Below are 27176 nucleotides of genomic sequence, written 5' to 3'. Positions count from 1 at the left end.
TCTCTTTCCAAGGCAAGATAAGATAGAGTAGCATGAGTTCATTATCATTTCGATTTTCTTCACCCAAGGTAACATAAGACATAGGGGAAACGTGAGCTCCAACGAAGATTGGTTTTTGAGAGAAATTTGAGTGATCGAGAGATTTGTGGCTTACAGGTAAAAAAATAGTTATTTAAAAATTGGCCAGTAGTTTCTACTCGGTTGAGTTATTTGAGCTTTGGTACTTGTCGAGTCCTAGTTGTCCCGAGTTGGGTGTCCAACTTGAGCACATTAAAAACATTCAAAAAAATATAAAAATCCTAAAAAGTAAGAAATTTATTTTGGATATGTTTTTTTATGTCTTCTGTCATTTTGGCGAAGATTGAAAAAATGGTTTGACCATAAATACTTATTTTTTATATTTTTTGTTTGCCTATAATACTTATTTTTATATTTTTCCTATTGTTTTGGATCATTTCAAAAATACCCCCAATCAAAAGTTGATTTTTTAAAAATCTATATTTTAATATTTTTTAACATTATTCTGAAATGTTTTGCTTAATCTTAGTTTAAACATACATTTCTCTTTTTTTTGGATTTTTTATATAGTTTTTTTAACGTTTGGTTTGCTGCTACAGTAGTCGGTGCAAATCGGTCCAAGTTACTCGAACTCACGCCGAAAAATTGTTTAAATGTGATCATAAAAAATAATTTCTTGCAAAATTAATTTTCGATAACTTTAGAATTGTTAAAAAATTGTTCAAACATGAAATTAATAAGTATAGAAATTCATAATCTATTTTTTAAATAATTTTTCCTTTTAGTGGCGAGTATTGTATCAAAAAAAAAGTTATTTGTTTAAAAATTTTAATCTGTGGTAAAAATCTTTAATATATATATATATATATACATATATATATATATATATATATATATATATAAGTAATCAAAAAAAGGAATTTATTGTAAAAAATGAAATTATTTTGTTGATAACTTTAAAAGTTTTTAAAAGATTAGCTATACATGATATTAATAAGTACGGAATTTTTTTTTTTAGTGGTGAGCTTTATATCAAAGAAAATGTTCTTTATTTAAATTTTTTAATCTATAGTAAAATCTTAAAAATGATATAATGAGCTCATAATTTATGTTATAAACAACAAATTTTTATGGTAATAATCCTACAATCATACTTATAATTATGTATTAAGTCCTCAAATACAAAATAAAAATGAAAGAAAATAGACGAAAAATAACGTAAAGCATACACATAATCAAATCATACCTTTTAATTTTTCTCTTGTTCAATTTCCCAGCTCAAATATCTACAATAAATTGAACATAAACCAAGGAACCTTTATATCTCTCTCACATTAAATGCCCCTCAGCTATGATTTTTTGAACAACTCCATGGCTAGATTCAAACCTTGCAGTAAGAATCTTAATTATGCCTCTCCATGGCTAGATTCTCGCAGTAATAATCTTAATTTTGCCTCATTGGCCGTCACAGCCCAAAATATTGCTTCAAGATTTCCCCATTATCTTTTAATCTACTTCAAAAAACGGGGAGAGGGTTGTCTTCTCCACTGAATTATCCAAAAAATAATAATATCCGTCCTTTATGATCTCTTACCTATCTCTACCCCATCTCCAAAAACAAAACAAAAAACTCTCACGTTCTAGATTTCCAAAAGAACTTCCATCAAAGTTGAGCTTATTGCTAGACCATTTATTCCATGTATCTTATCTAATAAATACATCAAATCTACACTTGAGATGCCCTCTTGAGAGCATATAAGCTTTTGGCTTGATATAATAACACTTGGAACGTAACATAAAATATCATACAATGTCTTCTTTATACAACAGATTAGGATTATTTGGCTACTATGTTCACAAGGAATATTAGTGAATGCACCGAAAGAGTTGAGAAATATTCAAGTACTTAGAAGAGTCAACTATATCAAGGTAATTATGTTGGAGCTCAGTCATGTAGCTTCTCATTTGTTATGGGTTGGACCTTTTATGGCTGATATTGGTGCATTGACTCATTTATTCAATATTTTCATAAAGAGAGAATTGCTATATGATTTATTCGAAACTACGGAATGGTGTATACTTTTTTTGTATCATAGGAGTAGTAGTTGATTTAAACTACTGAATGGTGTATATTTTTTTCTGTATCAAAGGAGCAATTATTGATTTACCTCATGGTTAGATAGATAGATGCATGGATTTTTGTAATTATTTCATGCCAGAAGTTGCCTACCTTGAGATGCCCCCTTGAGAGCATATAATCTTTTGGCTTGATATGGTAACATTTGGAACGTAACATAAAAGAGAAGCATATGCAAGTTATAACACTGCCAAAATGAGCCGGTTGGGATTGCCATTCAAGAAATTCTAAATTTCAAGTTTCGGAAAAGGTGCAGTTTATAGCATTCGTCTGGTCGGGTCCAAACCCGAACCAGACTCCACAAGTTGTTAGGTCCAAGTCGATCAAACCCGAATCCAAACTGTCAGGTGGGATCAAGTTCTGATCAAGATATATATATATATATATATATATATAAAAGAAGATACTACAAAACTCCTATAGGTAAAAATGAACAGTGATTTTGCCTACCCTCATCACCGTCCAAAGTTCATCACACGATTACGATTGTCCAGTAGTGTTTTTTTTTTTTTTTTTTTCTACAAATCGGAATGACCTGATTTGGAGAGTGTGTTAATAAAACATTGGTGAATCTACGAAAAATATCAAAAAAATATTTTACATGAAACAAATTAACTAAAATACCCCCAAAACTTTTCAGGGGTATTTTGATCAATTTATTTTTTACGAATTATTTATTTTATATTTTTATTAAGTGCGCTTCACTAATATGTACGCACGCTCCAAATTTCAGGTCATTCCGATTTGTAGACAAAAAAATTAAAAATAAAATATTACTGGACAATCGTGATCGTGCGATGAACTTTGAACGATGATGAGAGTAGACGAAATCACTGTTCATTTTTACCTATAGGCGTTGAAAATACTTTTCTATATATATATATATATATATATATATATATATATATATATATATATATATATATATATATATATATATATATATATATATATATATATATATATATATATATATATCACAAAGTTCAAAAATATTTCTTTTGAAATTTGAGCTTGGCCAATAGAATAATTGTAACACCCAAATTTCACATCCAATTGTCATAATTAATATAACCACTTTGTATCAAAGGTAAATAGTCTATACTAGATTTTGACCCAAAACAATTAAGTCACGGCTAAACCTGGACCCATCTTGACCCAAATCAATCTATGCTAGATTTTGACCTAAAACAATTCGATCATGGCTAAACCTGAACCCATCCTGACCCAAATCTAATACCCATACACCTAGACCTAGACCCAGACCCAACCAATGGCCTTCAAAAGTCAAATCGCAAACCCAAGCCCAAGTTGGGTCAACCTAACCCCACCAGACTGACAGCCCTAATTAGGGTGTTTGGAATGGGTAGGTGATCAAGGTGGTTAGTGCGACCACGTGATGTTTAGACTTCCAATTCTATCATGGCTCAAGTTAAAGAAACATGAAACCAAAAAAAATACGTTGGTATTTTGACTTCCCTTACTCCATTTACACGAGTGTTATCATCATGTCGCTTCTTGACCTAGGTCGAAGTGACGCGCAGTTGAAGTTTTTACTGCTTTCTGAAAGATTGTGTTCCTATTGGTACGTGATCCATATGGAAAATATATCTGATGGAAAATTGTTGTCCAGAAATATGATATCGACGGTGCATACAAAAAAACTAAAATATTATTTTTTTAACTTTAAAAGTTTATTTTTCTTTTCATATTTATGGTCATTTGGCCTATATGATGAACCTACAAAACAAAATTAGAAAAAAAAAAAAAAAAATCATCTAAAATGAATTTTAGTGGGGCCCTCATAAGTTGGCGGACTCATAGAAACCCCATCCATATCTAAAAAGTATTTTCCTACTCCAATTTTTGGGCATGCAACCTCCTTAATCTAGAACCAACTTAGTAAAAAAGGGGGCAAAAAAAGGAGTATATGTGGCCAAAAAAAGAGTCCCCTGAGATTGAATAGACTGAAAATTTTTATGCCTGGATCTGTATAAAAACTCAAACTCATTTCCTTTTTTCATAAGGTTATATGGTGACTCTAAAATGAATCCCAAATTTTGGATAAAACATTACTGTTATGTTGTTATTTCGCTTGGGGGAATATGCATACACTATACACCTGCGAGAGCACACTATAGGCAAAAAATTTATGAGCACTCTACCAACAGAAACTAAACCCATTTATTACCAATATTGCATTAAAAAAAAGGAACCCAAATAGTTTCTCTCAGAATTTACTTGGCATGCCATACAGATTTATCCAACAGGCAGGACAGCCCCAATTTTTTTAAATGAAATTCCAGAAGACGCTGAGCAAAACATAAATTTTCCGATGATCGAAAAGAGAAGCATTGTACGTCCCCGACACTCCCAAAACGAAATGCGGAGAATTTATTAAGATGTTCATCTTTGGGAAACAAAACAAGGGGGTAAACGAAGAGGAGCTTTCTTAACCAGTTAGCGCAGATGCTCCTGAAATGATCTCTATCAGCTCTGTAGTGATCGACGCTTGACGGGTCCTGCAAGGTAACGAAATAGATGGTTTGTTTTGTCTTTGAGCATTATAATGACGTTTTATTTATTTTATAATGGCAAAGAGATAGAGATTTAAGTTTCTTTTCCGTACCTCAAGCTTTATTTTGTTTCATAGAGAAAAGGAGGGGAGAAAGCTTAATCTAGTAAAATGCTAAGTGGGACCAATATGTCTAGTATATCATTTCAGGAAATCAGACATTTCTTATTATGCTTAAAATATAAGTAGAGACTGTGTACTATAATACTGTCCATTTTTGTTAAAAGGACGTCACAATTAAACCTACCCATCATATGTGAAATTTGACAGCTTGGGGTGTGTAAAAAAGTTCACAAAATTTCTTTGAAACTTTGATCCTTGTCATTGGTATATATTTAACCGCCGGATTCACTTCCAGTAGTCAAAAGAATTATGACCTCCTTATACCAAAGATAAATAGTCTTATTATATACTTTTCTATAAAAAGAACACGTGCAGAAGTATAGCATGCACATCCATAATGGATAGTTATTATGCCTGATTACGTTTGCATGTAGTTTGATTGTGGAAATAGATTAGTGTGTGCCTGTGTGTCTGTCAGAGAGAGAGAGAGAGAGAGAGAGACCTGTTGTAAGTGAGAGTCAGACGATCAAGCATCTCTCCAGCATTCCTGCTAGAGCTGTCCATGGCAGACATCCTTGCGCCCTGCTCACTGCATGCGTTCTCCATACAAGCATTGAACAAAACCTGCCAAAACCCATTTCAGTAGGAGATTTGACTAAACTATTAAAAGTTACTTCAAATATATAGAGGGTTTCCGGATTTTTATGGGAGTTATAAACTCTTCTCTCTCTCTCTCTCTCTCTCTCTCTCTCTCTCTCGATCGCGACATGGACAGCTTCAAAGAAAGTTGGTCAATGATAATAGGTGAACACCATGAAGTATAAATCATTCATTTTGCATATATTGCATGCAGGATAGTGATAGTCTACGAAAATAAGAAATGCCATTGTAAAATGGGATGTAGATCATCAATTTTCTAAGATGATGGGCTCTTTGGCTCTTTAGAAATTAGACAGGAGGGGTGGCTAGCTCTAATCATTGTTCCCTTAACTTGGGGAGGACTCAGCAGAAGTTACAAATCATGGAAAACAAGACTTTCCAGTTTCTTTGGAGGAAATTCCTTGTTTGCCTCCTACACTACAAGAAATCCTTGGGGACACATGCCATAGCACTTCCTCATTTGTTAACAAGAAGTGCTACAGGGAACTGGCTTTCGGAAGCTCTAGGTTCTCAGAAAATGATAACCTGTAGCTTCCATCCCCTTATGGAAGTTTGCTGATCGTGTTTGTCAGGAAGTTAGCCTCTCACCTTTTTAACTTTTTTTTTTTTGGCTTCCCATGTCCTCTCTCACTAACTCCCTCTAACTTATCTCTCTATAAACCATGTTCCTCATCTAAATTCTCTCTAACCATGCCATTTCTCTCTAACTCTCTCTAAATGTATTCTCTATAACTCCTCTCCCAAAACATGCCCATTCTCCCTATAACTCCTTTCTCTCTCTAATTGTGTGCTTTCTCTCTCTAACTCCTCTCTATCTAACCGTAGTCTCTCTCTCCAACCATGCCCTTTCCCTCTCAAAGTCACTCTAGCTCCACTCTCTCTCTAGCCATGCCCTTTCTCTCCCTAATTCTCTAACGGTGCCCTCTCTCTCTAACTCATTCCTCTTCTAACTGTATCCTCTCTCTCTATGTCCTATCTCTAATGAGCCTTTTCTCTCTCTAATGCCATTCTCTCTCAAAATATGCCCTTTATCTCTCTCACTCCTTTCTAACAGTTTTCTCTGAAAACCCTCTCTTAGTCTCTCTAACTATGCCCTCTCTCGCTAACTCCTTTCTCTAAATGTGCCCTCTCTCTAAAACTGCGCACCTTCTCTCTTTCTCTAACCGTACCTACCTACCTCTCTCTCTCTCTCTCTCTCTCTCTCTCTCTCTCTCTCTCTCTCTCTCTCTCTCTCTCTCTCTCTCTCTGCTAATTCACTGTAAAGCTTAATCTCTATATTCGAGAACTTCCAAACAGGATATCAAACAAGTATTCCAAAACTTCCAAATATCAACAAGCTCCTAGGGAAGTCAAACTTCCATGTTTTAGGGATTCCCCAGCTTCCCATTACCAAATGTGCCCTGGTAATCACCCATGACTCTTCGATGTTTGTTTAGGGTTTTGGTTTCCAATAGAAGAATTGCCTTAATTGATAAGTCTTCAACAACTCTTGTATTTTTCTTTTTTTTTTTAAACTGTTAAACTGTAACAACAACTCTTGGTTATTATGGGCTATTTCTAGGGAAGTAAGTGATATCGTTTTCACAAGAAAACCTAGAATTTGAACCAAAAGGATAATGAATGACTTAATACTTGATTTCAGGTCAATCCAACGGGTCCGGCGATCGTCTTCTTTTTTCCAATCGAGAACAACCCCACAGTTTCAAGTTAGCAACAAGTCCTCTGCTCTTTTTTTAGTTGAAGCAAATTCCCAAAAGAAATCATGGAAGAGATGCATGGGCAATGTGACTCCTAATCCAGTTCAAAGCCAACACTGCTAAACTAATGTCCAAAATCTCAATTTTATCAGGAAATAGTCTCATCAGAAAGTCAACTTAATCTCACTATCTAGACAAACATTCACGGACTCTTACAATAAGTAGTAAATAAAGACATGAAAAAGCAATACGTATATGAGTAGAATAGACAATAAAAGTACATAAAATAGAGACTCACACAAGCAAATTGGAACTCTGTTAGATTCTGAAGCACTTCAGCTTTTGTCTCACCCCCCTCGATCTCATAAGAATCCAGGTCACCGAGCTTTCCACCAGTTTCAGATTCTCTCTCCACAACCTGTACCCATTCATGACAAAGCAAACTACAAAATTGGTGAATGGGTTTTCTATATTTACTTTTAAGATTATTACTAGCACCCAAAAGAGTGACCCTATACCTCAGGGGATAACACTGTGGTCACAGTTGGAACAAATGAAACAACAGAATGAAATTTGTTGAAGACAATCCTCAAAGCATCGTACTCAACATTCTTCAAAATATCATCAGCAAGGACAGAGACCTGAAAGAAACACATCATTATGAACCAATGATGAAATGATGGAAGGGACCAATTACAAGTTGGGCGAATCACCAAGAAACTAGGGTAACTAATTCATAGTACAGTTTTCTTTTTGAAGTGGTCTTATACATGGTGTGTTATGGTTCGTAGGGTACCTTTCCTATCAAAAGATTTTGTTTCAAATGATATTTTAATTGTTTTCATAAGTTCAAAATGTTATCCTTCTGTTCACCAGTTCGGTTAGTTTGGGGCCAGTGTTCTTCAGCATAAATATTTTGGAATTTTTTTTTTTTTTTGATAAATGTTGACTTAATATTTTGGAGTTGATTACAAACCTACCTTAATCATTCTTTAATATCCACATATGCTGGCTCAGTCTCTCATGACCCCATAAGAATACATGCCGGGTCATGTCGAAGGGCACAAGTCAAAAACATTAATGCTTTAGTAAATAAAAAAAAAAACAAAAATAAGAAATTTGTGCGCTAAGCCAATTAAAAACAACTGAAATTTTCAAGAAAAAGAAGGGAAATTCATGAAAATAGGAAAACATAAAATAAAAAAGTGACACTTAATAAATTGTTTTAAACTATGGAGGTGCTTGCAAGTTGGAGATACTGCCTATTTACAGAAAAGGTAGAACCTTGTGGAAACTCAGCGTTGTTGCCATTCAAAGGGATTCATGGTTAGAGGGGAACAAATAGATATTTGAGAAGTTTTCAAGAGCCGGTATTGTAAGAAATAAAGTAAGAGATATGATCATTTTTTGGGGCCTTGCTACAAAAGAATTCAGAGGTTTCCATGCAAAGGACTTGATGAAAATGGTCAAAGGTGACAAATATGTCGTTTTGTTGTTGTCGTTTTGTTGGGCTCAAGGGGATGGTGCCCCTTGGAAACTCACAAAAATTATAGAGAAAGGATTTATGATGATTGTTGTGAGCAGCCATTCACTTTATAGCATTTGCCACAAATGGCCAATGTCAGAGCAGATTCAATAGCACATGCTGGACATAGTACTAGGGACCTTTTTATTGGATCAGACCATTAGTTTGATGGTTTCGTTTTCTTTCTAATACCCCCTCCCCACCCACCACCATTTACATCCTGTGGTTCACTGTGAAGCAAGTTGATGCAAAAAAAGGAAAAATGTTTTATAAGTATAGTTTATCAACATAAAATAAAATTTAACATTATATACGCACCTTCAGTATGAAAAACAATTACACTCATAGAAATGCTAAACTATAATCCTAAATCCACCTTCAATTTCTTATTTGATTGAACAGTAAATTAACTCATTTCTTAACCATTGCAGAATGTTTTAAACGTGTTAAGTATTACGTGTATGTATAACAACTAGTATTTTTTAATATTTAAAAGAATACCAGAATGGACCAATCAATGAATGCAACGAACATATTACATGAGCTACCCAGCTAAGGCAGAAATTGAGCTCAATTGCGCTTTATAATATCAACCAAAAGTACCACATCTGCAAAGAGGCCTATTTCTCGCTGTTGTTAAGACTTAAATTTACTAGTGAAATTTAAATGGTGTAAAAAGATAAAATTATCATGCCTTAAGAATTTAACATTACCATTGACAAAAGGTTCCAGGATTTCCAAATTTTCACTTCCGTGAAAAATCCAAACAATTTCATCCGAAGTGTCACATCCCAAGAGACTTCAAGAAACAGTTTCCAAAATCAAACACCAAATACCATGGATAAAAGGACCTTATCAGGCACCAACAAGAGATGAAACACAAATTCAATGGAATCTATTCTCGAGATTGCGCTATCCACAATATCCAATCTTATCCATGGATATTGTACGAACAGTCTTGACATCCACTCATAAACACTGAAAGATCAAGCAAACAAACTTAATCATCTTAGTTTTGTTGGGCAAACATCTACCACCACGGTCGATACCAATAAGTTACATTCTAAGATAAAGCTGTCTGCATTTTTTTCACTTTGTGTTCCTCTAGAAAAGGCGTCGAAATATTTTCCACAAGTGAAAATTCCACTTCCAAAATAGTATTTCACAGTTTGTTTCTCTTTTTAATCTTTTTCCTTTGACATAACTGGCTGTCAATGTCGTCCGCAAGGACAAAGTTTTCTTTATTGATTTCAATTTTTTATTTTTCTGAAGAAAAAAAAAAAGGAGAGAGAGTGAGAGAGGCTTTCATGAAAATGGAACACTTGATTGCCCATAGAGAAAAGAAAGTGCCATGGGCACCTTTAACAAATAACTCTAAGAAATGCGAAGCAATAATAATTATATGACCTGTGTATAATTAAAAGGGTTCTTCTGCAACTCAGTAATGGAAATCTCTATGTCCTTCTTGGAGTCACGCACTAATTGGGCCTTTGCCTTTTCCCCCAAAACGACATATTTTACTTCCTTATCTGGGCCTGACAACAAAAAAAATTGATTTCCAGATTACCATAAATACAAAAGAAAAAATAAGCATCATCAGCTAGTATCCTTAAAAGCCAAAAGGAAATTGATCTGTTAATTGTGCCACATGTGAAGTTAGAGTCATATGCTAAGTAACAATCTGGAAGACGATCCATGTGACTATAATTAGTGTGTTTAAATGCATGAGTATGCCTATTTGTATTGCAACAATTTAAAGAATTGAACTAGGTTTTCAGCATGTTACAAAGAAAAAAGTATAATATTCAAATGGTAAAATGAAGGGGAAAAAAGCCACGGTTCAATCAATGGGGTTACTGTTCGACGGGAACATAACTCCCTCAAAGAAAATGCCGGTGCCTCTCAGATAAGTGCTCCCTCCCCCAATCCTAAAGGTTGTAGAACGTTAGCAAATATGTTTTCCAATATTAACCATAGCTTGTCTGCATCATCTTCCAAGCTTTCTCCCCTGGTGGCTTCCCTACCCACTAGCCCTAAAATGCGTAGGTCTAGGAGGAACTAATACCGCCATCCTAATTCCCCCAGATGAAGATTAGGTGTGGGAATACTAGAGGGCTTTGTAGCCATACCAAGCACGAGCCATGCGCTCTTTAGTCTCTTCCCATTTCCCTCTTATCCTTGGTTTGGTTGAAACTAAGCTCCCTGCTCCAAATTTACCTCTCATTAGGGACATTTGGGGTAGGACCCCCCTGCAATTGGGTCGCTAAAGACTCTCAGGGGGCATCTTGAGGAGTTTGGGTGCTTTGGAACCCAACTCTGCTCCAATCCTCCATTCATGGTTTTCGGTTAATGTCCTTTTTTGAAGAGTCTTTGATAATATCCTGCTTAAAGCCTCCATTATCTACGATCCCAATTGCCCGACCGCTAGACAGGACTTTTGGCCTGAGCTCCTATCTGAAATGCCCACCTCTGATGTCCCCTAACCCCTGGGGAGTGATTTTTAATGTCATTAGATGGGTTCATGAGAAGAGCTCCAGTGGTAGCATCACGGCCTCCATGAGAGCATTCTCAGATTTTATTGACAGTATCCCCTTGCTGAACATTCCACTTTTTGGGGCTGCTTACACCTAGTCCAACCATGCTGTCGTACCAGTCATGACCAAAATCGATAGATTTCTGATCTCTAATTCCTGGGAAACCAAATTCCCAAGCTCTCATGCTTTTGCCCTCCCTAAGATTACCTCTAACCACAAACCAATTATCCTTGATGCTAGCCCTCTCGCCCCTGTTAATCAACCTTTTAGATTTGAACTTTTTTGGTTAAAAGAACCGGCCTTCACCAGCTCTTTAGGAACTGGGGGTCATCTTTTAATGTTTTTGGGTGGGCAAGGTTTTGCCTATCAAAAAACTCAAACTTTTGAAGGCCTCCATTAAACAGTGGAGCCGATCCATTCCAGGCAATTTTATGGACTTCATTCTAGCCCAATCGACCCTTATCCAATCCCTCAATGTTCTGGAAGAATCGAGATCTCTCTCTCCCCAGGAGCTTCTAGACAAGGTGTCTACTAGGGAAAATATGTTTCTTCTTTGTAAGCAGGAAGAGACCTTTTGGTTTCAAAGGTCCAGAATTAAATGGCTCAAGGTCAGGGACCAAAATACAGCCTTTTCCATAAAACTGCTAGTGTCAGGAGGAGAGGAAACACCATTACTCAACTTAGTGTAGGAAATCGCATCTTCTCCCAACCTGACCTGATCAATAGGCTTATAGTCAAACACTTTAAAAAACCTCTTCTCCCTGCCATCCTCTCCTAAGCCTTCTCTAGGTAGCATCTCTTTCCTTTCCTTGTCCAGTGAGGATGCCATTTGGCTAGAAAGACCTTTCTCTAAGGAGGAGATCCATAAGGCCATTTTGGACCTTGGTCGGGATAAAGCCACTGGCCCTGACAGTTTTCCAGTCGCCATATTTCAAGATTTTTGGGATACCCTAAAACCCGACATTCTTGCTTTCTGCTTGGAATTCTTCCATAGAGGTTGTTTGAACTCTACCCTTACTTGTACATTTATCGCCCTTATCCCTAAGATTGAAGGGGCTGAAAAACTCAGAGATTTCAGACCTATTAGCCTTCTTAATTCCTCTTACAAAATTCTTGCTACGGTCCTGGCCTCTCGCTTTCAAAAGGTGTTACACTCTGTTATTTCCCCTATACCCAATCAGCTTTTGTGGCTAATAGACAAATCCTCGATGGGCACTAGCAGCCCATGAAGCCATCCATTCCAAATTCTTATCTGGGGAAAAAGGCTCAATTATCAAGCTTGATTGGGAAAAAGCCTACGATCGTGTTGATTGGAGTACCTTGGACGAAATTCAGTCGCATATAGGGTTTGGAATCAAGTGGAGATCCTAAATCAAGGCTTGCATTTCCAACCCCCACTTTTCTGTCCTTATCAATGGCTCCCCGATGGGCTTCTTCTCGGACTCTTGTGGTCTCAGGTAGGGAGACCACCTCTCGGCTTTTTTGTTTACCCCCATTGGGGAACTCTTTACTAGATCCATCTCTAGGATCTATGACTAGGGCCTTCTTAGGGGCTTCCTCACCTCTCCTTCAGGTCCCATTCTTTCTCACTTACTTTACGCAGATGACACTCATCTTTTGCGATGCCGAGCCCACCCAGCTGGATAATCTCTGGCGTTTCCTTATATGTTTTGAGCTTGCCACTGGGATGAAGGTTAATATGACCAAGACCAAATTGTTAGGTGTTAGGGTCAGTGACTCTGAGGCTTCAAACCTAGCCCAACACCATGGGTGTGCCATTGAATCCCTCCCCTCTACCAACTTGGGTCTTCCGCTATGTTTAAGAAACCTAGCAAACACCTTTAGGATACTATTATGAAAAAATTCTTATTGAAATTCGCAAATTGGAAGGGTAGGTTCCTCTCTCTTGGAGGTAGAATTACTCTCATCAATGGCACTTTGGCCTACATTCCTGTGTTCCAAATGTCCCTTTTCCCTATTCCAGCCTTGGTTGCTAATCGGCTAAAGAAGCTCATGAGAGATTTCCTTTGGATTGGAACCTCTAGGGATCATAGATTCCATTTGGTTTCTTCGGAAATCATTTGCACTCCAAAAAATATTGGTGGTCTAGGGTTTAAGAGACTTAGGACTATGAACCTTTCCCTTATAGGGAAATGGTGGTGGAAATATGCCTCCCCTGATCCTCTTTTGTGGAAATCCATCATCCATGCTAGATATGGAATCGAAGAGAATGGGTGGCTTCCCCGCTTCCCTTTGTTCTGAGCCTCTAGGGCTTGGAGATCCATCTCGTCAGTCAAATCTACTTTCAAAAGCTTCTTCAGATTCAAACTAGGTAATGGTCTTAGGACTAGATACTGGAAAGAACTCTGGCTAGGTGATCAAACTCTTGATTTACTCTTCCCTCGTTTCCTTCGTGCTGCTAATCAAGATGCACTCATCGCCCACTATGTCGATCACATAGGAACTTCTCTATCCTAGACCCCCTACTCTCAACTCTCTTCTCCATCTTCTAAACTCTGTTTTTCCCTCAGAGAAGATTCCCTCATTTGGTTCCACAACCCCTCAGGTATTTTTACAGTCTCCTTTTATGGTTCTCTCCTTCCCCCCTTGAACCCATCTCCCCTTCTTAACAAAAGTTGGTCCTTCCCCATACCTCATAAGGTCTCGGCCTTTCTGTGGACCCTTCGCCGAGGCAGAGTTCTAACTCTTGACCAACTTCAAAAGAGATGCATCTCTCTTCCCAATAGATGCATCATTTGCCTCCAAAAGGAGGAGAATACACCCCATCCTTTTATTCATGGCCCCTTCATCTCTGTTCTATGGTCCAAAATCCTTCATCTTTTTGGCCTCTTTTGGGTCACACCTCAGTTGGTCCCAAGAGGACTTCTTCTAGTCTTCACTTCCCCTCCTTATCCTTCCAACGGTATTAAGCTTTGATACATTGCAATTGCTGCCCTCTTCTGGTCCATGTGGCTAGAGAGAAAGGCGAGGATTTTTTGCGGGGTAGCCAAATGCCCCTGTCCATTTCTGAATCCCTCTTATCCCTCATCTCTTTCAGGGCTTCCTCCATCCCCTCTTTTTCTTGTATCCCCATCTCCTATCTCAAAGGTAATTGGCAAAGCTTGTTGTTATCTCGGTCCCCTTCACCACCATTAGAGCCTCTTGGTGTCGCCCCCCATGGGGTACCCTAAAACTAAACACAGATCGTGCTTCCTTAGGCAATCCCGGCCCCTCTAGATATGGGGGCACTCTTTGCCAATTCCAATTTTCTGGGCCACTGGGTGCTACTGACTCCACAAACATTGAAGCCCTGGCCTTGTTGTAAGGCCTAAAGAAGATGATCCACTACAGCTCTCTGTACTCAGAAATTCAAGTCGAAGTGACTCTAGCGATGTGATCAGCTGGGCACCCAACCTCGCAATACCAACGTGGCGACTAAATTCCACTTTTGATTACATCCACCTAATCTGCAGCGACGTGCCGCTTCAACCACATTCTTCGAGGGACCAATGAAGCTGCTGATCACCTTGCCAAGGATGAAGCCCACAGCACCTTCCCCACCCTCATTTTCTCTTAACACCAACCTTTGAGCTCACTCACCTTTCTGTGTCCAGGTATGCTCGAAATTTTTAATCCCCGTTCCTCTATCTTATCGTCTCTCTCTCTCTCTCTCTCTCTCTCTCTCTCTCTCTCTCACTTTGTACCCTTTCTCCAACCTTTTTTCTCTATTTCTATCCCTTAACCCCCTCCTCAATCCCATCTCCCTTATCTGTCTACCTCTACCTCTTGTCCCTCTCTCATCCCCTATGTCTACAGCAGAAATATCAGAGAGAAAAAAAAAGGGGTGGGGACTGAGATGAGAAAAAAAAAAAAGAAGTAAGAAGAAAAGAAAGAGGGGAAAAAAATTATATATTGACAATTGAGGAAATAGGTAATCTACATAGTAGCTCGTGTTGTTTTCGTACCCTTCGCCACTCTCTTCCGTCTTTTCTTTCTGGTTTTCAAAACCCTTCTCTGAGGAATTTTCTCTCTCTTCAAACCCCTCTATACCTACCTCCACCCCTTCTCCCTTTCACACCAACAACCCCCCCACCCCCAACAATACCTCTTGCAGCAAGCCCACTAAGGATATTGAAGCTCTATCAGAAGATAGCTCCAAATTCAACACACACATCAAAGCTTCTTTCCTCATCAGGCTCAGTTTTGAAGACTGATTTCTCTCTAATCCTCTCTCTCTCCCTCTCTTCATCCCTCATTCCTGTCCCCTCTCTCTACCCTATCTCTTTAGAAAATTACATAAGGAAATTGACAACATAAAAGTTTCTTTTTGGGGATTTCAGTCATGTTGATACTCATCATCTTTCCCCGTTGCCCCTTAACATTCATCTCTCTCTCAATTATTCCTCTCTGATGTTCTCCCTTTATTTCTAAACCTCTTTCATATCTCTCTCATCCTCTCAATGCTACATCTCTCCTCTTTAGCCTTCACTCTTTTGGCCCTAGCTTGCTTCAGCAGCAAGGTCAGCAACGCTGGAAGACTCAAAGCACACCATGAAGATACTCCAGCACTCTGAAGAATTTGTTTTTAATTTTCTGCTTTTTGGCTATGTTATGAAGCCACCATTTTCTCCCTTCTTTTTCTTTCTTTTCTCTGTTATCTCTTCCCCCCTTTCTCTCTTCGTATCTACTTTTGTGTACTGAGCACCCAATTTGTGGGATGCCATCTTCTGTTTTCTACTGTAACTCGTTACTTTATTTTATATATAAGTGAACATTCTTCAAAACAAAATGAAGGGAAAAGGTTCCACTTGCTGATATCAAATGAACACATATTCCCTATCTATTTCAATCGAACAACACACCCCACAAGTAAATGTGGAGGGCTGTAAAGATAAAAAAGGTGACCTTTTTAACATGAAAACCATATTCCCTTAGGATAGAACATAAGTCCCAAAATCAAATACACCCTAACCCCCACCCCAAAAAAATATAATAAAAAAAAAGGGCCATACCCGGTGCTGGTCCCACCTAAGCAAGGTCTCAGGAGGGGTGGGCTGGAAACAGTCCTAACCTTTGGCTTATGCACAAAGTGGTCATTCTCACGTAAATATAGGATAGACACAGTTCAAACCAAGGTTTAAAAAAATGGATTGGTGACCCGGATTGGTCAATTCAAAAATCGTGTCGGATCGACGATCCGGATTGGAGAATCGGTCGGTTTTGGCTTCAAAAAATCACTAAAAATCCCTAAAAATAATGTTTTTTTGAGTTTCGAAAAATGTTTGGGGTTGTTATATTATGTATTTTCATTATTGTGCAAAAATACATGAATATTGAGACAATGTTTCCCTGTCTGGATGTCTATATAATAATTAATTATAATATAATATTATGATACTAAATTAAACATGCTTCAAAAAAAATACTAAAAAACACTTCCATATATTATCACAACCTAACCAACTATAATATTATATACTAAAATTGCAATTATTATATTTTATAATTATTTTACTATACAAATAAGAATAAATTTAAACTATCTTATAATATCATCTAATTTAAAAAAATCTTATGCACAACTATAAAAAAAATAATACATTATAAATTTTAATATAAATAAATTAATAAATAAAATAAAGTTTGCCTATGGCTCAAATATGAATTTGTAATCCTGTTTTCATGAAATAAAAGAAAAAAATAAATTTATGCTTAAATGAGTTACTGTTATTGACCTCAAAAAAAAAAAATTGACAAACTTACTATATTTCATTATTTACCTCAAAATTTATTCTTCTACCCACCCTATTTAAACACTTGTATATTTACTTAAAAATTTACTCTTCTACCCACCCTATTAAACACCCGTAGAGGCATAAATTTATGCTTAAATGAGTTACTGTCATTGACCTCAAAAAAAAAATTTTGACAAACTTACTATATTTCATTATTTACCTCAAAATTTATTCATCTACCCACCCTATTTAAACACCTGTATATTTACTTAAAAATTTACTCTTCTACCCACCCTATTTAAACACCTGTATATTTACTTAAAAATTTACTCTTCTACCCACCCTATTAAACACCTATAGATGCCCCATTTAGTCACACCATCGTGGTGGGAACAAAGATTTGTCCCACATCAAAAATTTCGAGTATGCAAAGCCTTCATAAAAGGCCAGAATCGATCCTCAATTGCACGCGCGAGTTAAAAGGTGGGGCTACAATCAGTTGTCACTCATTAATGTGTAAGGTAGGGCCCACATAAAGATAAAATCTTATTGAGATTAAAACTACGGGCTGTTGTCCCTCGTTTTAAAACAAAATTTCAAAAGTGCACTGGAAAAAAAAATTCAAAAATGCACTTACCAAGTTTCCTCATTCCTGTTCAGACCAAAATCGGCCGGTTTTGTCAGATATCTGACAAGTTCAAGGGGGACCTGGCCGGTTCCCGATATATGGAGGGAAACAGATTGCATCAACGATTCTTGATCCGGAACGCCAAATTTTCAAACCTTGGTTCTAACTGTCAATGATCTGTTCTAATCATCTGATCTATTTCATGGATTGTTAGGCCAACCATTAATAGAAAACAACTGCATAATTTGGTATTAACACACGTCGTCTTAGAGTAGTTTTTTTAGAAATAAATGTCCATAGAACCAACTTAAGTTGTTGAAAGTACCAAATTCTTAATCCACCAATCAAGCCGATATTGACATCAAACAGTAGCCTACAATTACTCCACACAAAAGTTCTTGGGGAGATTTTCTTTATTCACAAATTTTCTAACAATTTATTAAACCACCTTGAATGCACCTCTTCCAATTTATTCATCAACAAATTTAACCAACACTTCATCTCTACTTCTAAGAAGAGATGTTCTAAATCTTACCAGAATTCAGCTTGCGGAAACCCTTGCTCATCTTGACAGAAGTAGAGTTGATACCACCACAAAGACCTTTATCAGAGGAAATAGTAACAATAACATTCTTCTTCACATCAATGCCTGGAATTAGAAAGCATCAAATAAAACAACGTCAATTCAATATTAATAGAGTGGGAAAAAGATAGACAACAATAAAGTGATCCAGTTAGAAACACCGTGCAAACTCAAGGCACATAGAAACCATGATTTAATCCAACAAAGAAAATGAATACATCCGAGAGGGAGAAATCAGGTTGCACAAGTAATCTTCAACATGCATCGTCAATTTATATGAAGCGTCTGGATTTACATATTGACACGCACACACATGCAAACAAACACACAAACGCACATGCGCACACAAGCACACACACACAAAAAAAATGCATAACAATATTTGTGAAAAATGTTAGCAATTCAGAAACAAATATCTAAAAAATTCAGAACAAGGTTAAGAAATTAAAACTAAGAGACATCATCATCATCTTCTTTAAAGCCTTTTCCCAATTAATTTAGGTCGGCTACAAGAATCATGGTACGCCATTCTGCTCAAATTAAAACTAAGAGACACATCGAAATAATGGGAAGGAAACTGTATTAAAGAAGCTAGTAATTTTTTTCAACCCCAACTATATCTGCTTGGATGAATAATGCTAATCACATGTCCATCAAGTTAAGGAAGCAAATAGATCTTGGATGCTCGATGTTTTTTTCCTAACCTATTCATGTGAGACTGTATACTACGCATAACTAGAGATGAATAACTCTTCCTGCTTAAAACAAGGGTGGCCTTAAAAGGGGAAGAATACAACTCTGAATATTCACCTTCCATATTTTTCCATTGATGGTGGTGAAGAGAGACTGGTCCCACTTTAAACATGAGCGGCATTAAAACTGAAAAACAACTCATCCTCCGACATCCATGCAAAAGCATAGAAGGTAGATGTTGGATCCGAGTACTGGAGTACATAACATGGTATTTGTACGAAGTGTAAAATATTTATCCAAATTATATTTGTAATTGAATGCCTCAGGGTTTCAATTTCCTTCATTTTTTCATTTCTTTTTCTGTGCAAAAAGTTTAGCTTGTTTAGAAGGAACAAAGTTCAAGGTTAAACTCTTGACCACCGAGCTTCAAGTTTTAGACCCTTGACCCATGTTTTCAGATAGCTTTGCTTTGGGCCAGAACGGCTGAAGTCTTCGACTTCAGGCCCCAAACCAAAGTGACTAAAATCAAATCCTCCCCCCCTCCCCACAGCCGCGCCTTGAATTCAATATATTAATAAAAATTTTGGAAACACCCCTCATACATTCAAAATTTTGTAAAGTACCCATAGAATACAAAATTTCAGAAAATATATCTATGACATTTGGCATTTTTTATTTTTATTTTTAAAATACACCAAAAGACATCCCCCGAATCTGCTGAAGAGTTTCCCTTTCAAGCCAAAACGAAGAGCCCTCCAAATCCAATCTGATTACACAGCCATAAGACCTCTCTCATACAAATTAGATTCAAAACCACTTCATCAAATTCCACAGAAAGAGCCAAACAGTTACCTCCTATTTAGGCAACAACTACAACCTTCATTTGTAACCAACAAGGGCCTCATGACTCATTAGAAGAATACCATGTTAATTTGCACCACCCATTAATTTGTTATAATATAAATGAAAACTTTTCATAGCAAACCTGTCCCAAACTAAGGTCTTAGAAACCAACTCCAATTGTAAAGCCCTACAAGCAGCCTCAATTTTTTCATTTACCCTAAAACGGAGCCGCTCCGTACAATTTTCCACAAAATCGATTTTTATTTGACTCAAAATGCCCTTTAGTTTGATTTCAATAGGGTTTAGAAATTTGCAAAATTTCAGGGTTAAGGGCCGCTTTTCATCTCCCAAATTTGAATTTTCTGAGGTTTTTATAGAATTTGGCATCTCTGTATGGGAATCAACTGCGCTGATATTATCAAGCTCACAAGTCTACTCTGGTTCAATAATCAATATCATAAATTTCATATTGAACCCATTCTTCTTCCTTTAGTTCTCCGAAAGGATTTGTGTTTCCCTCTCTGCAAAATATCCATCTCCTGTGAAACTACACAGAAAGTGCTAGCACCAGTGGTATCTTCTTCTCCCTCAAACTATAGATTTCATGGTTCCTACTTAACAAATCAGTTCCATCTCTTCAGTCTTCCTGATATGTTTCTCTCTCTTCATTTTCAGTTTCTTTAGGCTCCATCCCTTTTGTAAGCTTAACAAAAGCATATCATCATTGAAATCTTCAACTGGTCTTCCAAAATTAGAACAGGGAACCCCATGTACTCGATGAAAGAATTTTTATAATCAGAATTTAGAAGAAACTTCTCACGAACTATTCATACCTAATATGAGCAATGCCTTTACCCTTGACTCTCAAACCCTCTGCTATTCTATATATGTTGTCTGAGCTCTAAAACATATTCACCACTTCCAGTAAAATCTTTGAATATGGGTTACGACTGAATTCCCATGCCCTGCAAAGCAATGATCACTGTAGAGCTATGTTTGCTAAGCAAAGAAAACAGGGCAAGACAGTAGAGGGAGAAGAAATTATGATTAAAGCAACAAAAAGTAGCAGTAAACACCCACAACCCCAACTAGGAATACTACCAAACCCTTCCTCCTCTTCTTTTTTTTCTACCTCCTCTTTTTATCATCCTTTTCGTCTCCTCACTTTTTCTCTTCCTGGTTTTTCTTCTTTTCCCAAAACCTGTCCAGGTTCACTCCATAGAAAGATTTTCTTCTCTTCCTTTTGTTTCTTCAGCCTCTGAACCAGAAAACAAGGATATAGCTCCAAATACTCACCTTTTTCTGGATACAAAAAAAGCTCACACAGCCTCTACTGCACAAGGAAGAAAGAAAAAGGGAAAAGAGGAGGAAAGGATGGGGGGAGACGGGGGATGAGCGAGAGAACATAAAGAAAGAGTGAGGAGAGAAAGAAATAGATAAAAAGACACCTAGATGGGCTTGGGACTTGGTAAATATTCTAAAAATATGGGCATTGTAAGGTAAAAAAAAATGACTTCAAGAAAAGATGAACGGAGGGGATTGTTGTAGGGAATATGAGAAAATTGAGATGACTTGTAGGTTTTGAAAGACACCTTATTTCAGGAGAGGTTCCGATATGTTGAATTGTAAGTTTCCCTCTAGCAAAATTATATGGCATGTGGGCAAGGATTTTTCAGGTCATTCCTTCAACAACTTGGACAATAACAGGTCTGAGGTTTCGAGAACAGTATACGTCAGAAATATCCATCCTTCATGGTGGGTGCCATGGGTGCTCACTACCCCCTGAAGTACGTGAGCCAAAACTTAGCTTTGAAGAAAGTGCTAAAGGAAACTTGTGATTGGCCAGGGTGGGGTTGCATGCCCAAAATTTTTCCAGCACCATTGCGATATGCGACTCCAATGAAGCAGAGGCCTGTGTATTTTTTATCATAGTTACCGGGAATGGGAGCGACGACAAGAGCTTCGGGATTAGGAGTGGAAGCCTGAAACAAGGTAGGCTCAAAGATCTGTGGTTGGGGGAAAGAGGTCCGTACATGGTAAGTTAAAGGGATGTCTAACTTTTAGGAAACACGTTTCATATATGAACAAGGCGGATTCTTTACTAAATGCGATCGCGATCCGCTGTGATTAAGATTTGAGGTTTCTAAAGTTCACTTGTCCATAGTATTGTAATGTGGGAGTGAATTCCATTGAACAATACGTTTAAATTTTTTCAAATTTACAAACCCAAATATCAATGTAAACAAGAATCGTGTCGTTGAAATTCTCTTTGACATTATGTTGTCATTAGAAGTGTTTCAACAAATCTGATATGGTAATGTATTGCCTAAGTCCTCGATCCCATGTTAACAGTGGGAATGGAGGGTGATAAAAACAATTACTTAAGCAATAATCACTACAAAAAATTACTCATGTGGGTCCATTACAAAAATTGCACATCTACATACATTGGTCTGCCTGCATATGCACACATCCTCATTTTTGGCATCAATCGGTTGGATTGGACGACTCCCACTCGAATACCGATTGATTATTACATATAAGAATGTTGCGGTAGATTGTTTCCAAAAAAGATATGCTGCGATAGCTAAGCTCTCCTTTGCAAAATATGAAGAAATGAAAGACATGGCCATATATAATTCCCAACAGCTCTCCTCTGTCAAAGTTGAGGCTCAAAGACATATAAACAAGAAAAACCGCACATTTCAAAGCATACATGCTATTCCATCACCCGTAAGGCAAACCCATGAGTGGATGGATTTGGTCGGCCAGCGCCAAGCAATAGAAGTTGTTCACATTATTAGCAAACACAAGAATCTCCTTACCCTACACATGAAGAGAATCCAATGAAGTCACATATTTTTCGATAAAGGATGGTGTTTGGCAACCATCACTTGACATTACATTTTTTTTTTTTTTAAACTAACTTGACATTACAGTTTTGATGACTTGGGATTCCAACCTTTGATTTGGAGCCAATATTTATATGTGGTTTACTTCTAACTTTCATAGTTATTTATAGTAAGTCAATTAAGGATATAAAAACAAATTACTTGGCATTCGCTGAATTCAAATACAAATGGGACAATATACATTACATTATACTACAATTTATGCACCGTAAGTGTATGAAAGCATGAATCAACACTCAACACAATCGGAAGTCAAATTCATGAGAAACAAATTTCAATGACTAGTGTGATCACGTTTCCCAGATTTAGACACACTTCAACTATGTTTCACTCACACTTAACCCATCTTCCCCCATCACACAACCCCCCCCCCACCACCAAACCCCAAAATAATAGTAATAATAATAATAATAAAATTTCTAGATTTACCCAATGTTCTCCACGTCACTAGTTAATCAACATGGTCTGCATTTTCTCCCTTGATTTATTCACATTTTAAAGTCAAAATACCTCCCATATGTTTTCCTATGACATTATCATCAAATTCCCCAATAGACTTTTCATTGTAGCTCCCTAGATGTCTCATTCTCCTACTGCTCAAACTATATCATACTTCAAAAATTCATGCAAGCACCAATTTTTTTTGAGAACTGTTAACATTGTATTTGTATAGAAGTTTACATAAGGTATGACTGAAAGCACCAATTTCTGAACCATCTCCCCCATTGTAGAAAATTTGATAGAGTTCCACATTTGAGTTCTATACTTATGTATCATACATAGACATACACAAAAAAATGTGGATGATTTCTAATCAGTGAATGTATCTTGCACAACAAGCCACAGAAGCAATCAGAAGAGATGAAATATTCTAAAGAATATTGTAGGACTCACAAATTAGAGGCATGACAAGACATGCCAGGAAAAGAAGTCAAATTTGCAATGAACGAATCAAAATGAGTGCTAACATATCCATGAAAGATAAAACTATAAATTTAAATGCAATCCATCAAGGATAATCTTATGATATTCACTCACGTATCAATTACAACAATTACTTAAGAGATAATTTTTTGACAAATAACACGATTAACTAAAATGCGCAATTCAATTGATAGCTGATAACACTAGCAAACATATGATCATTCTCTTGCAGTATCATAAGTTATAACAAATGGTACATACTTGGATAATCCCCAAGAAGTGCTGTAAATGGTTGCCAAAGGCCCCGTGACTTTTCCGCCTTTGTTTGAATAGCTCGAAGCTTTGAGGCTGCAACCATCTTCATAGCCTTCGTAATCTTTTGAATGTTCTTAACACTTTTCATTCGGTTTCTCACTGACACAAACATACAGTCACCAATGAGATCCATAGTTGTTGATACCATACTCTTTAAACATTATTAAACAGGTTGAGTCTTGCTAGTAATAGAATTTACAGTACTGAAGTAAATGGAAGCTTACCAATTTGAGTGGAAATTGAACGTGCTCCAACAGGGGCTAACTCCCTGTACACCCAATTTTAACGAGTACGAATTAGAAAAGGCATGAAGTGAGGATGAGAGAGAGAACACAAAGTGAAAATTGGCTAATAGTGCAAAAAATTTCTTTTTAATTTACTACCTAAGCAGTACATGGAAAGTAAAATATCCATGTACAATACGTGCTATGCAATTATGCTTCTATAGAAACTAAAATCTGTGGGTACACATCTATATCAACGTTTAAAATCCATCCATGAAAATTATATTTCAAAGACAAACTGATCCTCAACAATTAAATCACTAGAGCAAAGCATGCACCTTTCAGCAGTAAATCATCACAGATAATTTTTTTCTATTAATACGGCAACACCAAGACAATATTGATGTAACAACACATCCCATTGCCCACATGTTCGTCTAAAATAGAAAATTCAAAAGACCCATTTTATTATCCCTACACCGTTCAAGTTTGTAATAGGAATCCATATCATAAGAAACTTTATGGTGTGATGTTACGGGTGAAATTGTGATTCACTTTTTCGAGAAACTTCAACCTCCTGGTTCAAAACCATGTCCACTACCACTAAATTGCACTTGACTTCCTCGCCCACTCATATAAGAGTTCGTCTCCATTTTCCCATACTTTGTAACTTCAAGTATAGGATTTTAAGGGCCTAGTATCCAAATCTAAAGTATAAATCAAAAACTGATCCCTCCAAAACCTGAGAAAATGAACCAAAAAAACAGATGGTATGGAAAAACTAGTTTGAATTCTCCCATGAAGCTCCAGTCTCCTTATAATGAAAACCAGCTTTCTTCCATTAATGCCCAAATACACTAATCAGTCAACCCAGGTCACCAAGTAGATATCGATCAATATTTCTCAATTATTAAAAAAAACTGAAATAATAGATAAATTCACATACCCAAGTGGGGAACTACACATTGTAGATAACATGCATTTTACATCCAATAAAAATGAGGGTTTTCCATAGATCAAACACTCACAAAGCTCGACACAATAAAGAAATAATATTTTATTGTATTTATATGATAATAAAAATTTGGATGACCCATAGAAACCACATCAGGAGAACCCCGACTCATTCCAGTCTACAAATCCTTCTCAAAACATCTTGATTGATCAATCATTTCAACATAGATTGATACCCACTGTTAAACACATCAAAGCAGAAGAAAAAATTATTTTCCACAAAAAAAAATTACAACACAATCAACAGTCTGATAAAAGAAGTCTACACAGATGATAAATGGGAAACTCACTGCGAAGAAACCCCTGATTTGAGGGCGTTAATGGAGTGGGAGTAAAGCATTGAAGAGAGACGTTGTCCCTCTCTTCTGAACGACGCCATCGCCATGTTCGCTTCAATCGAAAAGATGCAGAGATGCAGCCTAGAGAGAGAGAGAGAGATAGAGAGAGAGAGGGAGGCCTTCAGGGCCCCGTTTATTTTGCGTTCGCTAATTGTAGCATCGAGCACATATTATTCCGTTTGACCTAGCAGCTTCGTTTACTCTCCATAGAGCTATACTAGATATTGGGTGCGGTTTCTATAAGGTTGCAACTTTAAACAATCCAATTAAGGCGCACCTCCAAATTTTACCATGTAATTGAGTGTAAAAAATTATTAAATTATTTGATAATTTATTTTTATTTTTAATTATAAAATTTTAAACTCCAAAAATAGTTAAAATCAAAGAAATCTATAAACATATGAAAATCTTAAAAATAGAAAATCTAGATAACGTGTTGTAAGATGCATTATTTTTAGGATTCAAAATCTCCTTCTTTTTTTCATATTCATACATTTTGATGTCGAGATGATCAATTAGAAGATTTTTCAACATTAAAACAGCCTTTTCTAATGGATTTTTGAAATACATCTTTAATTCTACATTTTAAAGTTGCAACATTATATAAACTTTTACCTTAGATGTTAACTCATTAGGAAGTTTTTAAAGCAATTAGTGCAAAACTATACACAAGATTTCATAATAGGGCTAGATAAAATATGGCCGGATTTTGTTTTATCCTTAATTTACAACCATATATTTTTTTTTTAATAAAATTGAAAAAATACTACAGTAAATTAAGGATAAAAAAGATAAAGAAAATTGTTTCATGCGGGCTATATCGCTTGACTACATGTGTGGCCCAAAAAGTGTAAAGCATCCATCTTAAAAAGGGATGCAAGTTGGTGTTTCATCTAAAAACAATGGAAACTAATGGTCCAAATGTTTTCTTACTAGAATTCTTATCTATAGTTTTTAAAATTTACTTATTTTTTCATATCCACGATCTCCATGTTAGATATTACATATCTTTAAAAATTAAGTCCAAAAATCCATCTAAAAAATAGATTTATTAATAGGCCCACATTTCTAGGGCTTGGCAATAGAAGCCGGATCCTAAAAAAAAATTGGTATGGGAGGAGAAGTTTTAAACGGTAAAATTGGGATAAAATCAATTTTAGATGATATAATGCTGTAAATTGGGGTTTTAAAAATTAGGGTTAGAAAATTTTGCTAGAGGATGAAAGAGTTGAGATGAAATATAACAAAAAAAAAAAAAAGCCTATGTTAAGATGCATACAACTGAAAATTAGGACTTCAAAATTTCATATATTAGAGCCCTAAATTAAGGTTCATAGAGGAAGGATAAAAAAAAAATTTATAACCTCAAGACTACACTTTCTATGCTTACCCCAACCTAACTTTTTCTATCATTTTTTTCCCAAAATACATTTTCTATGTAAATACTCCCTAATAAAAAATAAAAAAAATGTTTAAACTACCCTCTCTTACTTTTACCTTACCCACACCTCTCTCTCCTCTATCCCACCAAAATAGGGGCTCCCAAGCAATAGAGCTCCGATACTGTGTAAAGTGCGGTCCAGCAATAGGACTCCGGCACTGTGTAAAGTGCGGTTCGGCAATTGCAAATGACGGTCCGACAGTAAATGTTATGGGATTCCAAGAGTCCGGCATTGTATAAAGGACGATCATGCATTTGTGGGCGCCACCACTGTCACGTGCGCTCCAACAATGTACTATTGGGGTCCAAAAGTCAAC

General features: G+C 36.5%; 1 protein-coding gene across 1 annotated transcript; it reads right to left on the bottom strand.

The window, feature by feature from the left end:
- Window positions 1–4325: 4325 nt before the first annotated feature.
- Window positions 4326–25562, bottom strand: ATP3 (gamma subunit of Mt ATP synthase). The gene is made up of 9 exons (XM_011625270.3): window positions 25371–25562; window positions 24067–24110; window positions 23789–23941; window positions 18108–18221; window positions 10083–10210; window positions 7669–7791; window positions 7449–7568; window positions 5296–5417; window positions 4326–4677 (listed from the first exon to the last, which is right to left on the bottom strand). The coding sequence occupies exons 1-9, from the start codon at window positions 25463–25465 to the stop codon at window positions 4608–4610; spliced, it is 969 nt and encodes a 322-aa protein (XP_011623572.1). The 5' UTR covers window positions 25466–25562; the 3' UTR covers window positions 4326–4607.
- Window positions 25563–27176: the final 1614 nt, after the last annotated feature.

The sequence above is a fragment of the Amborella trichopoda genome, chromosome 10 (genome assembly GCF_054954075.1).
Source record: "Amborella trichopoda isolate Santa Cruz 75 chromosome 10, AtrichopodaSantaCruz75HAP2 v2.0, whole genome shotgun sequence".
Classification (NCBI taxonomy): Eukaryota; Viridiplantae; Streptophyta; class Magnoliopsida; order Amborellales; family Amborellaceae; genus Amborella; species Amborella trichopoda.
Note: the sequence above shows the minus strand (reverse complement) of the source record. Positions and strands in the feature narration are given on the sequence as shown.